General features: G+C 41.2%; 2 protein-coding genes across 11 annotated transcripts in view; one reads left to right on the top strand and one right to left on the bottom strand.

Annotated features, from left to right (window-relative positions):
• Positions 1-22250, bottom strand: part of LOC121716157 (dematin-like) — an 83446-nt gene that overhangs the window by 24311 nt on the left and 36885 nt on the right. The window contains exon 2 of one of the 4 annotated variants that reach the window (XM_042102394.1): positions 12397-12447. The exons of 2 other annotated variants lie outside the window; for them this stretch is intronic. The gene's annotated coding sequence lies outside the window, so the exon portion shown is untranslated. Of the gene's footprint in view, positions 1-796; positions 893-12396; positions 12448-22250 lie in introns of all 4 variants that reach the window. One more of the 4 variants, XM_042102393.1, reaches the window with a different exon arrangement.
• LOC121716155 (proteoglycan 4-like) lies at positions 565-13723 on the top strand. 7 transcript variants are annotated; one of them, XM_042102387.1, is made up of 4 exons: positions 7788-7892; positions 11121-11332; positions 11434-11810; positions 11874-13723. In XM_042102387.1, the coding sequence occupies exons 2-4, from the start codon at positions 11146-11148 to the stop codon at positions 13638-13640; spliced, it is 2331 nt and encodes a 776-aa protein (XP_041958321.1). In that variant the 5' UTR covers positions 7788-7892; positions 11121-11145; the 3' UTR covers positions 13641-13723. The 7 variants fall into 7 exon arrangements, with proteins under 7 accessions (XP_041958325.1, XP_041958319.1, XP_041958321.1 ...); XM_042102388.1 differs by having other exon boundaries at positions 11434-11894; positions 12021-13723; XM_042102389.1 differs by having other exon boundaries at positions 11434-12020; positions 12147-13723.

The following is a 22250-nucleotide window of genomic DNA, read 5'->3' as shown; positions in this document are numbered from 1 at the left end:
TGTGCACACTATCACTACTGGTAAAACACTGAACACCCACGAAAGCTTCAAGTCACATCTCCCTTGGGGTTTGTGCAAAAATGTGTCTAACAGCAAAGACTGTGATGTCATCCTCGCTTTCTGTCCTGTCACGTCTCGAGTCGGAACTGACATTGAGGCAGCGTTGTGGATCATTCCATAGTGCTTCACCACACATTTGACAGCAACTACACTTTGCCCGACACAAAGAGGTTCATGAAGCAGCCCGACTCAATCACTGTGGACTGCCTGTTCAGTGATGATGGACTGATGAGATGCCCTTGTAATGATGACGCAGTGCGAGCTGTCACCAAGTTCCTGCAGCAACATGGGAAACGCAGTCTGAGAGGCAAGCTGGCCCTGGGCCTGCTCATCCTCATCTTGTTGTGTGTGGCAATTTCCACAATTTACAATTTCATAGAGCAAGCAGTTGAGTTAACTCATAAGAAAGAACTTGAACTGATGCAGCAAGACTATAAGAAATTAAAAGAGAAACTAAATAAAACAATTAACTCTTACGAGAATGAGGTTGAAAACTATAAGGAATTGGACAGGAAAGCAGATGAAAAAAATAACATTCTCAAGAAAGAGGTTGAAAACTATAAGGAACTTTACAGGAAAGCAAATTAAAAAATGAACTCTCTCAAGGAACAGGTAAAAATCTTAAAGGAATCTAAGGGGAAAGTACATGAAAAATGTAATTCTCTCGAGTCACAAATCTCCCCCTCTGAAAAGACCTCTGATACTGAAAAGCAAGAGGACAAATCTGCACAATTACCATCTGAATCCTCACAAAATTTGGAGATGAAGGCCTCATATGACACAGGATCAAACGTAGAAAGGAATGATGCAATGGATGGAAAGGATAAACAGCCTGATGAGAAAGAGACAAGTAATTTAATATATCTGCTGCTCATTTTGCCCCTTTTGATTGTATCACTATGTTGTGTCTATCACTATTATATTCTATCTTATCTTCCATGTGATATTGACTTATTCAATAAAGCGGAGCAACACAAGCAACAGGCGCAAAATGAGGCGAGGCCAGAGGAGGCTCAAAATGAGGCGAGGCCAGAGGAGGCTCAAAATGAGGATGGGACAGGGGAGGCTCAAAATGTGTTGCAGAGGCGTTGCAGAGGCAAACCTACCCGCAACCCGCAATATTACCTGTAAATCTCACCCGCACCCGCCCGATCCGCAGGTCATAAGCTGGTCCACGCAACACTACTGCACAGCACTGCTTTGTGTCGCGTCCAGTCAGGATACTCCAATTGAAAACAATGCAATTAAACGGATTATATAGCTAATGTTTGCTCGCATCGCTCAACAAACACAGAAAATACAATAGTCCCATTGCGAGTAGTGAGTGTTATAAAGCCACGATTGACAGAATTCCAGTGACGCCATTTAATGTGTAGTTTCCCACAGGATATATATGAACAGATATAAGTAGATGTAGTATCCTTTGAGCTAAGACTAAGTGATTTGTCCGTTTTTGTACTTATCTGTTATTATGCATTTTCCAGTTTTCCCCAGCTGTGTGTGAAATCTAATATGTTATATGCAATCAGTGTATTTGGGGGCCAAGCAGCGAAGCTGCGAAGGCACCCATTGTGTTTCTATGTTTTCTTCCCTATTATTACACTTCTGTCATTGAAGTCAATGGCAGCCCATAGAACCGCCTGGTAAAAAGTTGTGAAATTTGGCACACTGATTAGGGACAGTCCAATGATTAATTTCACCAAGTTTCATGCCGGCACCTCAAGTGCTCTAGCGCCACCAACAGGCCAAAGTTGGACGTGCGTTCACGCACGTAACTTGTGACCCGTAGGCCCAATTGTCAAAAATGAGGTATCGTTGGAATCCTTGGACCAAGCCGAGTTCAACGCACCCTATGACGTAATTTTCCGCCATGATGGATTTTCCGCCATATTGGATTATAGTGAAAGTGAAACTAACAAAGAGGTCACAAATTTTGTCCGATCGTCACCAAACTTGACACACATGATCTTCAGACCAAGCCTCACAAAAGTTGTGGTGTTTTGTCTTCGGAACTATAACCGTTCACCCGTAATATCCAATCGAAATTTGCGGCAAAGCCGCCAAACAGGAAGTGAGCTTGTATCTCAGCAACCCTTGCATGTATCAAAGCCAAACTTTGTGCATGGACTCAGGACCCAATCAGGGGGACGCTCAAGAAATGTGGTGACCTTTGACCTCTAGGGGGCGCTGCAATTAGCAAAAATGCATGTTGGCCTGTAGCTGTTGATGTGTTTGGAATTAAAATGTACTAGTGGTGTCTGGTAATACTGTTGGAGGTCCTTAGGCCGACCCAGGCCAACTTGTGATGTCATCGTAATTGATTTGGCCGCCATGTTGGATTTAATCAAAAACATCAAAAAGTTTTCACAGGTCGCAAATTTTATCTGATCTTCACCAAAATTGGCACAGACCATCTTCAGGCCATAACCTATCAATATGTTGCTCTCTGGAACAATTGACAAAAGCTTTCGCCCGTAACAGCCAATCGAAATTGGTGGCGAAGCCGCAAAACGGGAAGTGAGCTCATATCTCAGCAACCCTGCCATGTATCATAACCAAACTTACTACATATATTCATGACCCTATTAGGAGGACGCTCAAAAAATGTGGTGACCTTTGACCTGTAGGGGTCAAATTACAATTAGCAATACAATTACAATACAATAAAATACAATTAGCAATATTGCATTTTGATCTGTAGTTTCTGATGTGTTTTATCAATCTTTGATGATCATTTTTTGATGTGAAACTGATGACAACATGTTCCATCCAGTTCATTCTAATGTGTGCATGCAAGGGCGGGGCGGGGCAGGACGGGGTGGGACGGGCAGGGGTGATTAGGTGGGGGGCTGGCTGGCGGAGGCAGTGGCAATACTCAGCCCTGTTTCAGCCCTACAAAATCAGCTATGTTTTGATGTGACACTTGTTGAAAGTGTTGATCACGGGTGTCTGCTAAGTTCTATTTTGTCACCGTGGCTACTCCGGCCTATTCTGCTTGGCCCCCTCATTGCTGCTTGCAGCTATATTTCTATGTGAATTTTGTGTTACTATCAGGATCCCTCTGCCCTCATTCCTTACTTTAGCTCTGTCTTTATCACCAATAAAAACTTACTAAGTAAAAAGCAAGACCATGTGTAAGACTTTACAGAGGCATATTTAGACCCTTACTACTTTCAGTGTCCTACAGAGTGTACAAAAACAAAATAATTCTGGGCCCCCAAAAATGGTAGATAGGCAGTTGATAAATTGAGACTTAATATATACTACATTAATTGATTATAGCATATTAAACAGCCCATAAAAACCTACAGTGGTATTCAACCATTTTTTTCCTAACACAATTTTAAGCAAGTCTATTGGTAGTTTGATCTCTTCACATAGACAACATCAATAGAGTAGCTCCTGAGCAACTAGCCTAGCAGCTTTTAACAATGTAAAGGTGACACCTGTTAAAGGAGAATTCCGGTGTGATATTGACCTAAAGTGTGTTGAAACATGATACCGAGTGTGAACGTATGTCTCATAGCTCATCTCGTGTTGTCCCCTGCACTCCGAAATCTGGCGCTAGTTAGCCGATGCTACCAACAGATTTTCAAAGGGGGTGCCTCGGGCATCGGCCTAGCCATACAAATAAATCACCGTTTTACACCATTTACGAGGCTCAAAGTAGCTCCACACTTCATTGGTAGACTTCTGAGGGCCCTGACATTTAAAACGAGACATTGAGACATTGAGAACTGCAGAGAAAAAGCCTTCAGGAAGTTTACCGTTCGCCGCCATCTTGAACTTAGTCACGATAAGTCGAGCGACGAGTACGAATGAACAGGTATGATAAGGGATCAGATTCCAGAAATAATTCTGTGGATTCCGTGGAATAATGCATGGATTCTAGTTGCTTCCAGTAGCAGCAACTGGAATCCATACAGGTAGTCTCAAACTAAGGTGTTTGTTACCCACACATCATCTTATGGTGTGCACACTTCATAAGTCCTCCTTGATACTAGGGTAAGAGGATATTTATGATTTTATTGTTTATGTACAGGTTGGTGGCACATCGACCACTCCAGCTATGCTATGTCAATCCACAGAGATGGAGTACTGATACACATTGTCAAATATTACTCCAATACAATTATAAGCTGCAAAGTTAAAATTTAATTTACTTACTTTAAAAAATAGGGCTTTGGTTTGTCACTAGCACTGTGTATTCATTCACACAAGTGCATTCACACTGATAATTATGACAAAGTGCGCTGCAAGTACATGGATGGTGAACTCATAACAGTCAAAAAGTTTTCACTTTTCGCCCTCAATGATTGCCATCTTGGTTACATTGTAGAAGGGGAGGGAGCATGATTATAGAACACTTTACAGTGTTTAATTACTAATGGTCTAAAAAATATTATCACTTTTATATTGGTATAACAAATAACTGTATATTTTTATCTAATGTAATGTTTATACTGTAATGTGTGTGTGTGTGCGTGTGTTGGGGGGGGGGGGGGTGGCATTTTCGTTCAGTTGTAAAGACATACCATACATAACATGTGGACTGACAGAAATAATAGTCTGCATGCATGATTATCGTGCTATGCTTTGAGGTGTATAATGGCTTATAATGTAGTGGAGCAACATATATGGGGACATTGTGCACTACTGTATGGCTCCAATCATACCAAAGTGCTTGGAGGAGAATGCACTGTAGTTCTGCATCTGTCAGACAACAAGTGGGATTAGGTGCCATTTTACCATATACTGAAGCTTAACATTTGTGTTTCATAGTGGCCAGGTAGTATCCCCTGTTTTCTGGCTGGTTTGTAACTTGGTCTTTTTTCAGTAGGCTACTTGATGACATGGACTAACTCAAACATTTCTCCACATTCATCAGCTAGCTATCTGGCAAATAAGCCAAGCTAAGCAGCAGATGGAATGCAGATGGAATGGTTCTTCAAGAACTGAGTGAAGTGATTCAAGTTGTGTTCAGGGAGTCATAGAATGGTTGAAGGGAGCATTATCTTGTTCTATGATGTTAACACAGAAGGTATGCAACTTTGGTCTGTCCAAAAAATGCTCAGATGTTATTGCATAAGCCCAATTACAACCCCATAATTAGGCTGGAGAATAAAATGGTCAGTTTTGGCAGATTTAGCGCCCCCTCATGGTTTTTTGGACATCCATATCCACATTACCTTGCAGCCAATAGAGTACTAAAGTGTGACATCACGTTTCCGTAGCAACCAATTTTCTGTTCTACACAAACCAAATTAACATTGTGAAATACTATGCCAGACCAAAGTTTTATAGAAAATGAACGTTTTTTTTGCAAGTTGATAAGCAGTTTGCCTCTCCGATGTTTGAAGCAATTATTGAGAATAGATCGTCTTCATTTTTTATTAAAAAAACTGAAACTACCACGGTGTAAACTGCTGTCGACATGGTGCAATGCTTCCTGAATGCAATCATCAGTCAGAGTCTCATAGCCTACTCGCCGATTTTTTTTCAGGTTTGTAAATAAATTTCAATTTTTAAAAAAAAAAAGTGTCCAAAGCCACCCCGGTTGACAGTAATAACCAAAGATTCCTATGACGTAACTGATCTATCTTGCTCCGCTCTAGAATTTATAACGTAACGGTAAATTTGCCTAATCTGATTACATAACGTTATTACCAAAGATTCTAGAACAGAGCTCTGTTTTAGAATCTTTGGTAATAACGTTATGTACTGTAATCAGAACAGATTAGGCAAATTTACCGTTACGTTATAAACTTTATCTTTCATACTAGCACAAACTTTTCCTTTCTATACCCTGGAAAAATACATAAAAGCCTCGACATGTTTCGATCTAGTGATTTTTACCTCTTGAAATTGATTTATTCTCGTTTTAAAAGAAAGAACACAGCGAAGCAATGGAAAATGCCATCTCTGGTTCGGTTGTTTAGAAAAGAAAATCTGGTTGCCAGGACAACGCAACGTTTTCACTTTAGTACTCTATTACTGCTTTAAAGATGAACTGAATTGGAATTTGAAGTAAAGGTGATATAACAGATTAATTATATTTCTTCTCATTGGTACAATGATTAAAATGGCTGAATTTATTAAAGGGGATAAAATTGTACGGTGAAAGTGTTATTGTTGTTACACGGGCGCAGCCATGTTGGATTTCAACAATCGGCTACGTCACTGGCATGGTAAGCTAGTCTGCTCTGGTAAGCTAGCAGCCATAGCAGATAATGAGTCTGAGGCTAGCTGACATGGCTGAGGAAACCAACATTAAAGGCAATTGAAAATGTAGTGGAGTAAAGAGTAGATTATTGGCTCAAAAATGTACTTGAGTAAGACTAGAAGCACCATTTTGAAAAAGGAAAGTTGCCGTTCCTCAAAAAAATAGGCTACTTTTTTTGTACTCACGCGCGTTACTTGTAATGCGTTAGGCTACTACCCACCCCTGCAAATGCCTACTATTTAAATGGACATTTTAAACACTTTCCTCTCGTTTTCCACCTCGCAAACTCTAGGCTACAATAAAGGTGCATTATCTTTTGACTATTGCAAAAGCCTCTTGTTCTGATATTTATTCATTTCACATTTTTACAACAAAGCTTGTCACAGCCTACAAACAAACGTTTAACTCCAGAGGAAAATAATGCGCATTCAACTTAATAAGAAATCCAAATAAAGAAACCTCCACAAATAGGCTATCAACGTAGCCTACAACGTCTCTCTTTAGAAATATAGGAACAGCTTACTATGCTGAAGAGCATGCAAGCATACCCCCAAGAAAAGTTTGAGAACCTGTGGCCTAAAACAATATGATTGCATGCAGGTTGCATGTTAGATCTGAAGTGAGATGTGTCGCGATAGTCTGTCATTTTTAAGTGGGTCCCCAGAAAAAAAGTTTGGGAAACACTGCCTTATAGGATAAATTTAGTCAGATGTTATGAATCAATGTCTCCCCTGTATAATAGGCTAGAACTAGTTGATAAAAAAAGGATTTTCATGTCCAACACTATCTAACTGCCTTTTCCAAATATGTAGCCTAAATTACTGAAACATTTTGTGAAATAACATAGGCTACCAGAGACACTAGGAAAATATATATAGGCCTGTCATGCAGTTGGTAGCACCACACATAGGTTAGTTTATTACAGGGCTTAAAGCAAGGACATTTTCTGTGAAGTCAGGCTATCAGACATTCTTTTAAAATGTAATATTAGGCCTACTTGCCTACTTCCAAATATCGCCCCACTCCTCAATTCAAGCACAGTGATTTTAACAGTTAGCCTTGATACTGAATGTGCTTTGATTTAAGCATTAAACTGTTGGGCAAAAAAAGTCTATAGTATTGTGCCACCGGCCATAAATCAATTTATAAAGACAATGTCATTTTTGAAGGAACCGTTTTAGAAAAGCAATAAGCCACTCGAGTCCTTAGGTTAGGCCTACACTGATTTTAGAACAGCTAAGGGGGGTTTTAGGCACTCCGCTTGCGTCTAATGCAGTCATGGAACCAAAACAATGAGGAAACATAACACTAAGCACAACGGGGAGTGAATTCAGGGAGCAACACAGGATTAGTTTCACTTTCTGATTCCCAGAAATTAAAGCACCAATGACAACGCTCCTCAAACAGAACAGCGGATGAAAGCTAACACCTCATTGGAGGAGCAGTCCATCAGGAAGACGAGACTACTGAACAAACCCGGGCTTGTCACATTACTGTGGGCATGCCATGTCATGCCGTGAGCACTTAAGAAGAACTAAAAGCTTAAGTTTACCTAAAAGAATGACAACAAACTCAACATCACGAAGGTAGATCAATATCCAACCAAAAGGTACGCTTAATGTATTATGATACTGTTGGCCAGATGTACTAACGCTTTTGCGCCCACTTCAGGCGTATTTGTTTCGCAACGTGCGTGTAAAATCATTGCATGTAGGCTACAAACAGGCCGTAATGATGTAAAAGCGCAAACTGCCTGTCGCGGAAGCTGAAAATGGCAAATTCCGATTTTCTTGTGATGCATATGGATTCATGTGAGGATCCAGGGGAAAGTGGGAGTTTAGCGTAAAAAGATGGGAGGGGAAGAGTAAAGAGCGCTTAATTATGTATTCCGCGGTATGTAGCCTACAAAGACTGCTCCTGAAAGCGCACTATTCTGCGCCTAAATACTTCCGCCTTGTAAAAGCAGGTGTTAACAAAGATAATGAATGCGTAGCAAGATGGGTCGTCCTAGTTCATGTCTATGAGGGCAAAGTGGAGTTCAGTCAGAGACGGGCTCTGGTTCAGTTCCCGCCTGCACAGGGGCGTGTCACTGACGTATGACTTACGTTTGAACGCCTCGGTTCCACGCCAGACAAGCCGGAGTACAAAATAAACTTGGTGTACACCTTCATTAATGTTGATTTTCTCCCGACTGGAGGGTCATACTATCACGACATTTTACTGAAATAGGGAGGAGGGTTTGGAGATCATGATACCGTGTCCGAAATGTGCATCCATTGCTCAGAAAAATAAGGCTTTGACAAATTCTGGGAAATTCTTGGATTCTGCCATAGACCTCAATGTTAAAAAGAGAGCCGATCAGTGCGGGGGCGTGTACTGCTACCCTATTTGCATGAATTTCCAGGGACAGGAAATGCCTCTCATGAAGTATCTTCGTAATCAACCATCTTTGGTGTTAATCCAAATTGCAGTTCAATGCGTCAATAAGAGAACCTTTCAAAGACATCAGAGTCACTATTTAGAGCACCAATTTTGTATGTGTTTGTACTATCAAAAGTAACCTTAATGTTGGCCTTTCGAATGTCTTACTTTCATCTTCATTATCTCCATGTTTGTTGACATCTTATGTATGGTATTATTTCATGATCGCTAAACGTTTGATTCTTTTTAATGTTGGCATCAGTTAACTTCATTCAACTGCGCTTGTACTGTAGGCTATAGGCTCTGCCATTCAGTTGTGGACGTTCGCAAATGTACGTAGGATACATATGGCCCTGAATGTCTTTGAGAGTCCATGTTATGACAGGCATGAAGATGAGTCTATGATGGCACTGCAAGGATACGGTTATGTTCCTTTATCAGGTTTCAGTTGATTAATTAATTTAAAAAACAACTGTAGCACTAATGTCCACCTCAGAGGCTGTCCTACTTAGTAAACTTTTTCTTCTGTTGGTGGTGTAGACTCTTATTTGCACGCATGTGTATCTGTACAAAGCACAATCATCTCTGAGCTATATTAGGAAAATAATGGTGTGTAGATTAATTACCCAGCACAATAGTCCAGACATGCAGTCGACTTCAACCCATAATTGAAACATTAATTGAATTAAATTGAATTTCATTCAATTAATGTCTCAAGCTAAGGTGTTTGTTACTAAGGTTGCCAACCGTCCCGAATTGTGCGGGACATCCCGTGTTTTGGGTGATTTTGATTTGTCCCGTCAGGGACAGCTCCAGTCCCGATTTTCAATCACAGCTCAGCGGCCTTGTTACTGTAGCCTAACTAGGCTACTGTAAACGCACAAAGTGTCCAGTGCCGCCGCAACCACGCGCATCTCGCACTGTGCGCACGACACCAAAGGACAGAGAGGCACCACAATTTACCAAGAGAAGCTTTACTGCAAACTGCTTTTCACTCTTGATTACAATGTCAAAATGCAGCAACAGCATCTTAAATAACGATGATACTTTTTGGGTCCTCTCAGTCTACATTAGCCTATGCACCAGATCTAACTTGAACGTTATGCTGCTCGTTTTAATTGGGAACGAGAGGGAGAGAGGGTGGACGTTTCCAGCTGGCTTGTCATTGTTGGTAATTGATTTCACCTTTTTAATATAAGAAACTTTTAAAAGGAAATCATGAGAACAACGAAAACAACGCGAGGAGATTGCGGAGTTATCCGGTTCACAATTGGCTACTGACCATTTATAAAATGTGAGGGCACTTCGACATAGGCTGCTGGCACTGTGATTTGGACTGTGATAGAATATGAAGAGTGGTCTTTGCCTTTGTGTAATGGAATTGAATTGGTGAGTCTTGAAGTCTTCAATAACTTCCCTTACTAAGCATTTACATGAATAGGCTATGCCAATTGAAACACTTTCTACTCAGATAGCTAGGTGGCTATCGGTTCATAATTCACTTTTAATTGCAAACAGAAAATATCAAGCTATTCCACAACAAGCTTCTATTTCCACAGGAATGAAGGTTGTTTATACCAACTTAATATACTTATCATTGTTAATAAATGTGGCACAAACAATGTTAGAGTTTGTGAACGACTAGCCATAGGCTATTTGAATGGAGCTGGCAAAATATTATGAATACCATGTAGACAATGCTCTTAAAGTGACAGTGCACCATCAGCATCAAATCGGTAGTATTTCTTAAGAAGTGTATAAAATAAAAACAAAATGACTGTCATTATTACCATTTGAAAAAAATAAATAAATAATAAATATATATATATATATATATATTGGCAACCCTATATGTTACCCACACACCATCTGATGGTGTGCACACTTCATAAGTGCTCCTTGATACTAGGGTAAGAGGAGATTTATGATTTTATTGTTAATGTCCGGGTTGGTGGCACACTGACCACTCCAGCTGTGCTATGTACATTCACAGATATTTCTTACTGTTTCTTATATGAATGTGCTGTTGTGAAAACTTGCCTAGTGAGTCTCAAATCTGTAGTGTGCAAAACAAGTGACTCTGACCCATTCGGTGGGACAGCCCAAGCAGTTAGGTTAATCCGCAGTTCAGTTTTGTTTTTAAAAAGTAAGTTGAGGTCCCTTCACAAATTTCAACAACGGAAACAAAACAAGGAGGGTCCACTGTGTAGGAATCCTGGACCAGTCACGAAAACTCCAAATTGTCCACACGAACACGCTCCTGCTGTTTACTCTAGCGTCTAACTGCTCCCCATAGGCCTGTGGCCTATATGCAATCATGAGAGAACAGGCTAACCAGCGTCCCCAGGTGTATGGAGTATGTTTGTGTCAGTGTGCTGTCTAAGATAATGCACCTCATTTCGTAACAATCTTACAGTATGTGTATACCTCCAGGGTGAAGTATGGCATCTGTGTACACTATCACTACTGGTGAAACACTGAACACCCACAAAAGCTTCAAGTCACGTCTCCCTTGGGGTTCGTGCAAAAATGTGTCTAACATCACAGACTGCGACGTCATCCTCGCTTTCTGTCCAGTCACGTCTCGAGTCGGAACGGACATTGAGGCAGCGTTGCGGGCCATTCCAGGTACTATACGACCAACACAGATTGACCAGACAATGTCATATTAAACTGCTGCCCTTCCTCTGGGCATTCATCATTCACTCTTTGTTATTTTTCCTCCACAGAGGGCAAACCTTTAGCATTGGTAGTGCTTCACCACACATTTGACAGTAACTACACTTTGCCTGACACAAAGAGGTTCATGAAGCGGCCTGGCTGCATCACTGTGAACTGCCTGTTCAGTGATGACGGACTGATGAGATGCCCTTGTAATGATGATGCAGTGCGAGCTGTCGCCAAATTCCTGCAGCAACATGGGAAACGCAGTCCGAGAGGCAAGCTGGGCCTGGGCCTGCTCATGCTCATCTTGTTGTGTGTGGCAATTTCCAATTTCAGAGAGCACTCAGTTAACTCAGAGCACTCAGAGTTAATTCATACCAAGAAAGAACTTGAATTGATTCAGCAAGAGTATAAGAAATTAGAGGGGAAACTAAATAAAACAATTAACTCTCTCAAGGAAGAGGTTGAAAACTGTAAGGAATTGGATAGGAAAGCAAATGAAAAAATTAACTCTCTGGAGGAAGAGGTTGAAAACTATAAGGAATTGAACAGTGAAGCAAAGAAAGAAATGAACTCTCTCAAGGAAGAGGTTGAAAACTGTAAGGAATCAGACAGAAAAGCAAAGAAAGACATTAACTCTCTCAAGGAAGAGGTTGAAAATTATAAAGAATTGGATTGGAAAGCAAATGAAAAAATTAACTCTCTGGAGGAAGAGGTTGAAAACTATAAGGAATTGAACAGTGAAGCAAAGAAAGAAATGAACTCTCTCAAGGAAGAGGTTGAAAACTGTAAGGAATCAGACAGAAAAGCAAAGAAAGACATTAACTATCTAAAGGAAGAGGTTGAAAACTATAAGGAATTGCACAGGAAAGCAAATAAAAAAATCATCTCTCTCAAGGAAGAGGTTGAAAGCTGTAAGGAATTGGAAAGGAAAGCAAATAAAAATATTAACTATAAGCTAAATGAAGGGAAAGTAAATGAAAAAATTGAGTCACTGAAACCAATCTCCCCCTCTGTTGAAAACTCACTGAAGAGGATAAGCCTGCCTGATGAAGTCTTCAGTGGTTTAGAAGGAGACACTGAAAAGCAAGAGGACAAGTCTTCACAATTACCATGTGAATCCTCACAAAATTTGGAGATAAAGGCCTCACATGACACAGCCGTAGCAAGGAATGATGAAATGGATGAAAAGGACAAAAAGTCTGATAAGAAAGCGGCAATCAATTTAATATATGTGACGCTAATTTTGTCCATTTTGATTCTATCAGGGTATTCGTTGTACGTCATAATAACAACATTGGCAACCACCCTCACCACCCCTCCCACCATCCCCAACCGCCCCACCACCCGCAAAAACCTATCCTCAACAGAGAACCAGCAGCTGAGGCTCGATTGTGTTTTAAGCCCCCAACGTTGTCTTCCAGGCAGCGTTACCACCGATTTAATGGCACCTAATCCTAACCCAAGTCCAATCCTAGCACCTTCCAGGCAGCTAGTCCTTAAAGACAACTTTGGGAGCTTAAAACACCAACAACCCCCCCCCACCCGCACCACCCCCATAATGAAAAACCTATCCTCGACAGAGGACCAGCAACTGAGGGAGAGGCAGGGATGCAACAACCCTTACACCCCCACAACCCCCAGCTGCAACACCCCCACCTGCCCCATCCCCAACTACCCCACCACCCAAATAAGCCTTGAAGACAACGTTGGGAGCTTAAAACACCAAGAATCCCCCCCCACCTGCACCACCCCCATAATGAAAAACCTATCCTCGACAAAGGACCAGCAGCCGAGGAAGAGGAAGAGGTGCAACAACCCTAACCCCCCCATCACCCCCAAACGCCCCTCCCGCTCCACCCCCACAAGCCTCATCCCCAACTACCCCACCACCCACATAGGCCTTGAAGACAACATTGGGGGCTTAAAACACCAAGAACCCCCCCACACCTGCACCACCCCCATGATGAAAAAAATATCCTCAACAAAGGAGCAGCAGCTGAGGAAGAGGAAGAGAAGCAACAACCCTAACCTCCCCACCACCCCCAAACGCCCCAAACGCAACAACCCTAACACCCCCACCCCCCCCACCTACAGTCAAGCAAACACAGAGAAGCAGGATACAACCACCACCGCCATCAGCACCCCCACCCACAGTCAGACAAATAGCAACACAGAGAAGCAGGATACAACCACCACCCCCATCAGCACCCCCACCCACAGTCAGGGCCAGAAGAAGACAGGGAAGAAGAAAAACAAGCCACACGTTTAGGTGTAAAGTTTGTTGGTAACATTCGCTATAATGTTGTATGCTAAAGCCGCATTTAGGTTTGATTCCCTCCGCAATTACTTTGTTGTATGGAATAAAATAACACTGTATTTTTTAATAACAGACTTAATTTTGTTGTATATGTGCTTTGGGAATACTTCAGCCACCACTGTTGGCCTGTGTAGGCTACTGCAGTGGTGAAGGTAGCCAAACTTGCGATGTTACACGGTTTCTAAGCTAAAACATTTTTTGTCACATACAACAAACTCATCATCTGCTTGCTGCCAGTGCCCTAAATACACTGCAAAAAAAACACAGCTCTGCTCTGGGTGTTCAGTATTTCACCAGTAGTGATAGTGTACACAGACGGCATACTTCACCCTGGAGGTATACACATAAGATTGATAGGAATTGAGGTGCATTATCTTAGACAGCACACTGACACAAACATACTCCATACACCTGTGGACGCTGGTTTGCCTGTTCTCTCATGATTGCATATTGCCCACAGGCCTAGCCGGGTAAAGTAAGAGTGTGTTTTCCCATTGGTTAATGCCGAGTAGTTCGACTGAAAAAGAACGTAAAGATTATGAACATAACCACGGTTCTCTGAAGGAGAACACGATGCGTTAACCCTTCTATCCGTCTAGTCTTGGAGCGTGTGACTTGTGTTTACGTCACTTCAGAATGGCTAGAGTGATTGTTGTTGGCCGCGGCGGCTTATTATAGCGGAGCCATTTTCTCGCCAACAGGACCTGTAAGAGGACTTCAGTTGCATTCACATGATCGTGGAATGTATTCCCATTGGTTAACGCCTTGTGTTCTCCTTCAGAGAACCGTGGTTATATTCATAACCTTTACGTTTTGTTTGAACGTCAACAGAGAGATCCTTTAACGTTAACACCCTCTATATTTCAAATATGGCTAATGAAATCTCTGATAACAGATCAATCAACAGAAAACATTTGTGCTTTGTGTAGTAATGATAGGTAGTAGGGATCGACCAATTATCAGCCAGGCCGATTATTAGGGCCGATATTTAGCATTTTTATAATAATTGGTATCATTATTGGTAATTTTTTCCACCGATAAGCCGATACTGAAATGGATAAAGAATGAAACGCGCTACTTTGTCTGTAAAGCGTCTCCAACCATAGCCAAAGTTAGCATAATTAAATGCTTTTGAACGAAAATTTTCAGCATATCGCCATAGCCTAGGCTACTATCTACCCCCCTTTTTGACAACTGAAATATCGGTTTTACATATCGGTTATCGGCCTGTTTTGGTAATAATTGATATCGGTATCGGCCCTGAAAAAAACATATCGGTCGATCCCTAATAGGTAGGCCTAGATGTTTGATATTTGTACTGCTAGGTCCATATAATTTCCAGTGAATATAAAAACAATTCTAACACTGTTCAAGTGTATTAAATGTGTGTATGTTAGGCCTAATCGGTCGCGGAGGCTCATTCAAAATAGCAGAGCAACACGAGCGACAGAAGGTAAATAGAAACGAGGCGTTCATCAAAAGTTGCACCACGATGCACAGCACTGAATCGAGTCACGTATAGTCAGGACACTCCAATTGAAAACAATGTAATTAAACTGATTTTATCGCTAATGGTCGCTCGCATCGCATCCTGTCAGGGCAATCACTTATAGGCTGCAGAAACAATTGGGAGGTCCGAAATTTCTGATCTCCTTTGCTGTCTTAGCTTTTTTCCTCGCAGGTTTCTCTGCAGAGCTCCCCCTAGCCCTAAATAACCTTCTATTTCATTTTAGTTTAAATAGTCTATAGCATGGCCTAATATTATGCCTAATATTGTGCAGTCAAAATCATCCCGGTCTTATTAATTTGCGATTACGTTTTATGAGTGTTTTCTCAAGTGGTAGCCTATCGCTTAGGACAGGTTGCACCATCGGAACTCATCTGATGGTTAGCAAGAAGAGTAATTTCGTCAGGCTACCTTGCGCAAGTTCACGGCATAATCAATGTATTTCGATGTGAATTGTGTGTTACTCTCAGGATCCCTCTGCCTTCATCCCTTCCCTTTAGCTTTTAGTCTTGATCAACAATAAAAAGTTAATAAGTAAGTACTTTACAGTGGCATATAAAGTAATGGCCATGGCAATGAGGAAAGGAGAAGACTGCAATCCTTACACTCACCATTAAATGGTTCTGTATGACTGACACATGACTGACAGTTACCATCTCACAACTATGGTGAAGAGACTCATTGATAGCCTGAAACGAGCGAGGAGAGGAGACGGGACGACAAACAATCAGATGGATCTAAGTTAGCGATAAGTACGTTATTTTTTTAAATCATCGATTGCTCAAAGAGGAGAAATTTAGACAGCGAGAGCAGAGCTTTATATAACGATACGGGGGCAATCCATGCAAAACTGTCAAGTCCGTAACGGCAACTAAATAGGCTACCATGGCATTATGTTGGCGTTATGGATGTGACAGTTTTGCGCGGAATTGCCCTGGACCGACTCTTCTACATATTCTGAGACAGGCGATTTTTAAAAGTGCCAATTTGAAGCACCTCTACTACAAAGCATATATTTTGAGCAAGCATAGGCTAGGCCTACCCATTCAACAGTGAACTGAGACCACAGAATACTTTACGATTTAAGAGGGCAATATCCAGCACAATCTAGTTAGGCCTACATCCACATGCCCAACAACGTGATGTTCCTGGGTTTCCAGGATTTCGGTTCAACATAAAAAAAAATAAAAATAAATAAACTTGCTGATTGATGGGTTCAAGGAACCAGCTGTGGAATATCCATTCTTGTCTCAGCTCAAATTTTATTTTAAGTTCACGTTAAGATCTTAAAAATAGCCAAGGCTACCCAGTTTTTCTCCCCAATTACTCTTATCTTGCCTTATTTCTCTTCATTTCGAATGTTGCCTTTTAGGCTAACAGTTACTTGTTTTATAACTGATTAAACGTTCACTCATTAAAAATTAAGCCTAGGCCTAAAACTAGGCTCCATCAATCCATCCATTCAAATATATACATATACATACAGACATACACATAGATAGCCTATACACGCACGTTAAAAATTATGATGCTCCGGACCTTTGCTTGAGGAAATTTTCCCGGAACTGGACCTCTCTGAAGGTTAATTGAATATACCCCTGGTATAATATTTACTGCTGAAACCTCGGTCTGCAACGTAACCTGAAAGCAAATATATAAACCTAACCTACATACTGGCCTTGCGTGAAGTGCAGATGTGGAAGTAAGACCTACAGTAGATATGTGGTTGAAATGTGTGTGTGTCAGCTTTAGCAGAGCTCCAGTGAGAGGTCGCTTTCCCGTGGCTCTCATTGACCCAGGATAGCTCTCTCTCTCCAGACGTGAGTCCTTGATAACCCAAGCATCAGTTCTGTTGATATGTTCAGGTTTTCTATGGTGGTGTATAATCCAAATGAAACAAACGAGACAGGCCCAAGTTTCGTAACCTGACTCTCACCAGATGAATTTCGTTCCGCCTAGCTCCACTCATCCATCTGGGATCGATCCATTGGAGTGGTGCTTCAGAAGGCTGGGCCTTATTGAAAAATCCTTGCATAAGATTGGATAAGCCACTTGTTCGTCATCTATTGACGTGCTACTTTAACCACTCACATCGAAGCCAACCCGTGACGCTGAGAACAGTCTCACAGTCGCTTCTACGCTACGTCACATCTATAAATCAGCGTCCTGATTGGCTCTACCATACAATCTCATGCCAAAATCACTCTCAATGGAACCGATCCCAGATGGATGTGAGTGGAGCTAGGCGGAACGAAATTCATCTGGCGAGAGTCAGGTTACAAGTTTCGGACTCACAACGGGCAAACACACACGAGGGGAACACAGACCCCGTTTACACATACATATTTTGAAAAATTTAGACATTTTCTTCGTTTGTGCCCTTCGCTTACACGCAAACGGAGAATTCACCTCTGAAAACGATTCTTTCTAAAAACTCCAGCCAGAGTGGAAATTTGGAAAACTTTGTTTGCACGTTTGCATGTAAACTGAAAAAAACAGAGTTTTAGGCAGCCGACGTCACAGTATGCAACATGCACCTGCGCCAAAAGTGCGACCTACAGTATGTTTCAATTTTCATTTGGCACTGGTGATCATAGATGCATTTAGCCTGGGTGTTCCCATGCTGCCTTGCGCGCGATTTGATTCACGCTGCTAAGGCAGCCTGGAGACCATGGAGCAAATTTTCGCCTGAGATAGGGAACCAATCACAGAACGGGGGAAAGCAAGACGATGATGAGCTATGCACAGACGCATTTGATAGACATCCGTGGCACCCAATAAACGGATCTGGGCATTTTTTTCAAATACGAGAAAATGAACGTTTGGTTCCCAGACCACGTCTCATTGAGAAGTGGTGGCGCTAGCCAGGCTAGGATGCATTCAGAGTAGCAGTCACATTTATGTTGGTGCAAACCCTTTTCATCTGTTTGGATTTGCAAATACAGTTCAAAAGAGAAAGAGTAAGTGATTCGTTGCTTTTGTTGCTATTTTCGGGATTCTGATTGGCCAACGTAGGCTTGAGCTTCTCGTTACACTGCCACCTACAGGTTTGGCATGCTCTTGACGGCATATATACGGGGTAGTGTAAACAAAAACTTTTCTGACAATTGACAGGTGTGCACGATGTTATTTTTGAAATCGGTGAAATGTCCGTTTATGAAAATAGCCAGCCACATGTAAACGTATGTACTGTATCTACAGGCCGCAAGTCTTTCGCCAAGACCCGGAAACTAATTGTGAGCCTTCATTGCAGGATTGCTTGATTGTGTGCATTTTCAAATTAGCCACACTGGCAGTGACATCACTGGAGCCCCGTCTGTTAGTCAGTACTTGCCCTACCATGCGACCCTAACCTATCCCTACAAACATTTTTATCTTTCGAAATTAGTAGTGCTGTCAGTTAAACGCGTTATTAACGGCGTTAACGTAAACCTATTTTAACGGCGTCAATTTTTTTATCGCGAGATTAACGTTCTTTTTGGTGTAACAAACTTTGTATTTTTTTCACATGCTGTTGCAACAACTAGTAACGTTAGATCAACTACAACACCACACTGGATCTAGCTAGACCGTGCTGCATGTACATGCCCCCTTTTAGGGGAAAGGGAGCTGTTTGGATAATGGAAACCTATGCTGCATCGAAGTGGGGAGCGAAAAGGGCTTATACTTACTAAATCTTGAGCTAGCTAGCAAGCTAACCGTTTTACATGGGATATGGTAAGTGTAGCTACGTGCTGAATGGGTTGTAATGTACATAGTTTCGACACGCGTAAGTTACACATAATTCTTCATAACCGCCGTGTTAGTAAAATGATTGAATGGCCTGTAAATTAATAACTAGATGTAATGTCAAGGTGTGATTAGGCTAGCTGTCTTTCCCATTGGAATCAACAATATAATGTTAACTTGTTTTCCGCTAAAATGGGGCGTGATGCAGATTAAATGTAGCCTAACTTTATGATGATGCCTTTAGTAGGCTACGTACCCGTACGTTGCCGCCGTGTAAATCACGATTCAGTTATATTTGGTCGACGCCGCTCCATTAAAATCCATTGTTCATCCAGTGTTTGCGTGTTAAAAACTTCGGCGCTGATGTGTGTGGCAAGTGACAGTGCACCATAGACTGTAAGCCTAGGCCTATAAAATGGCAGTGCACTCATGTCGAAAAGTTCCTTATTTTCAACTGAACTCAAAGATAATGAATATAGTATTTTATGTTTATGCCCTTTATTAGCTATATTTCTGAAGAATATATTGTGTTGCCTTAGGTCTGTTGCACATCTTTTGAAATTTGAATTGAAATAATCAAATAGACCTATGTCTTAAAGTTAAGTTAATGAAGTAACTTGCTTTGCTTTCATTTGAATCCTAATCAAGATACACAATAATTGCTTTATATTGTTAATATGGACTCCTGGAAAGTTCAGAAATTTAATCATGCGATAAAATATGTGATTAATCGTGATTAACTATAGGAATTCAGCGATTAATCGTGATTAAAAATTCTAATCGTTTGACAGCACTAGAAATGAGTAAACAACTGTATGTAACTGTTATGCAACTGTACTGTAAACAACCTTTGTTTACTAGAAAGATATGTTTGCTGCACTTCTGAAACGATTTTGTAAGACTTTAATGTACACATTCACTTTGTGAAATGGTTGTAACTTGTAACAGTAAAACAGCAAGTTCAGAAATGGGCTCCTTTCCAGACAAACCTGCAGAGCAAATTTCAACACTGACTCTCATGAGGTTCCAGTCACATCTTCCTCTATGTGCATTTAATGTCACTCATGCATTTTGTCCAATCACCTCTTGAGTTAGCTACACTTAAATCCAGCAAGTTTTTATGTCTAGCACTTTCGATAAATCCGATCCTCAACAGCTCAGTCTAATTAAATGACTCTGCTTAAGTTCCAACAGGCACATTAGTGCTGTGATGAAAAATGGAAAAAATTACTTTTTGGTCCCCAGTAGCAGGGATCGAATGGCCATTTGGCATACATTTCCCGCACCTTAGGGCCGATGGAATATCATATAATATTTAATTTAATTTGTTTGGCCAATGATTGGCCCAAAGCAAGGGTAGTCAATGGCTCATTAGTTCATTCAGTGTAGTAGCCTCAACAGCACTTATACAAGGCTTATACAAGTAGCCTATGTGAGCAACAAGTTGAACTTGGAGGAGGTAGGCTAAGCAAGCTTATTACAGAGCAGAGGGACAGTGAGCAGCTGGAGTTCTTGAAATTCCCCTTGGGGATCAATAAAGTATAAGTATATAAGTATATATACTCTTTTGATCCCGTGAGGGAAATTTGGTCTCTGCATTTATCCCAATCCGTGAATTAGTGAAACACACTCAGCACACAGGTGAACACACAGTGAGGTGAAGCACACACTAATCCCGGCACAGTGAGCTGCCTGCAACAACAGCGGCGCTCGGGGAGCAGTAAGGGGTTAAGTGCCTTGCTCAAGGGCACTTCAGCCGTGCCTACTGGTCGGGGTTCAAACCGGCAACCCTCCGGTTACAAGTCCGAAGTGCTAACCAGTAGGCCACGGCTGCCCCAGTATCTATCTATCTATCTGGAGGAGAGTAAAATATAAGTTTAATTGTTTTTTTTCTACTGCAGGTGCACTTTATAAGTTTTCTTTATAAGTATATAAACTTTACAGTATAAGCAAAGTATAAATCAATGTAGTGTATCTACTGATCAGGACACAAAAAGTAAGCTATACATATACTAGTTCAAAATAAGTAGATCAACACTACACTTCCATTAACTTCTTTTTGCTAAGAGTATACCTACTGATACCACTGATGATAACGATGACTGATTCATTTTGATAAGATAATATAGTAATTGTAATGCTCACATGAAGTGAGACTGTCGCAGATGGCTGTGATCACAATAAATAATACTGCACTGCAGTATAAGTTTGCTAATCATTTGCTAACCCATATAGCAAAGGTGTGTCAAAGCCACGTTGATTGCAGGTCAGATTGCCATCAGATGACCAAAACTCAAAGGTCAATCAAATGTGTGGATGGCCGTTCTCTCAAAGTCAAGATTTCCCTTGGCAAAACATCAAGTCGTATGCAAAAGGCACAGCTTTAAGACATTTAAAGACATCAAAGGGAAATAAGTTACTGTAATGTAGCTCTGCTCTGTGTAGGGCCTACTAAAATGTAGGCCTTTCAGCATTCAAGGTATTAGGCTATACAGGAAAGAGGAAATAATTCCAGCAACAGGAAACTTGACCTATGTTTATTTTGTATTATATTAAGTTGTCCTATAGTGGTAACTGTTGGGATATGTTATATACAGTTAGACAAACCACAATATGTGTAGGTAACTTCGCTCTTGACACATACAGTGTAAAGGCGTTGCTATTAATTGAACATTGTATAGCCTAGTTTAAATTAATTTAATAATTTGAAATTATCATTGGAATTCTATCAACTGACAATAGCTTGTATTTTTTTATTTCAATATGGAGATTATGTGCTCAAATGCCTACACTTGTCCACTTTCAGTGCTCCAACTGGAGGGCCGCTTAGGCCAAATATGCCAGGGCTGATTTTTTGTGTGTGTATACACGGTCTCGCATGCAAGCAGATTCCTTTGAAATGTGCCGCTGCCTGGCAAAATATCGATGCACTGTTTGAAGTTGCACTGCTGTTAAAGATTGCGACTGTGTATAGAACACAGGGATTCCACTAAACCTTGTTTTACTGAAACCTGTTTGTGACTACATGCATTCTAGCCTGGAAAATCCAGACCCTGTTATTCTAGAAAGATTAAGGGTCTGGCCACAAACAATGTAATGGCCCAACTCAAGGGGCGGCACCAAGCATGCATTTGAAAATCTCACTGCACGCAATTGGATAACACTAGACCAATGTTTACTCTGAATGATTCCGGATTTCGGCGCAATTGGATAACACTACGATCAATGTTTACTGACCTCCAACGTTGCAGCGTCGTCATCAGTGTAGCTCGCCTCTGGCCCGCCTATATCAGATATGATTGGTTCCACGGGATGCAAGGGGTAAA

This window comes from Alosa sapidissima, chromosome 8, assembly GCF_018492685.1.
Source record: "Alosa sapidissima isolate fAloSap1 chromosome 8, fAloSap1.pri, whole genome shotgun sequence".
NCBI classification, from domain to species: Eukaryota; Metazoa; Chordata; class Actinopteri; order Clupeiformes; family Clupeidae; genus Alosa; species Alosa sapidissima.
Note: the sequence above shows the minus strand (reverse complement) of the source record. Positions and strands in the feature narration are given on the sequence as shown.

Coding starts and splice junctions, on each gene's coding strand:
- LOC121716155 (XM_042102384.1), top strand. CDS start 11,146: ATGGCATCTGTGTACACTATCACTACTGGTGAAACACTGAACACCCAC. Junction 11,333..11,433: donor AGCGTTGCGGGCCATTCCAG/GTACTATACGAC, acceptor TTTCCTCCACAG/AGGGCAAACCTTTAGCATTG.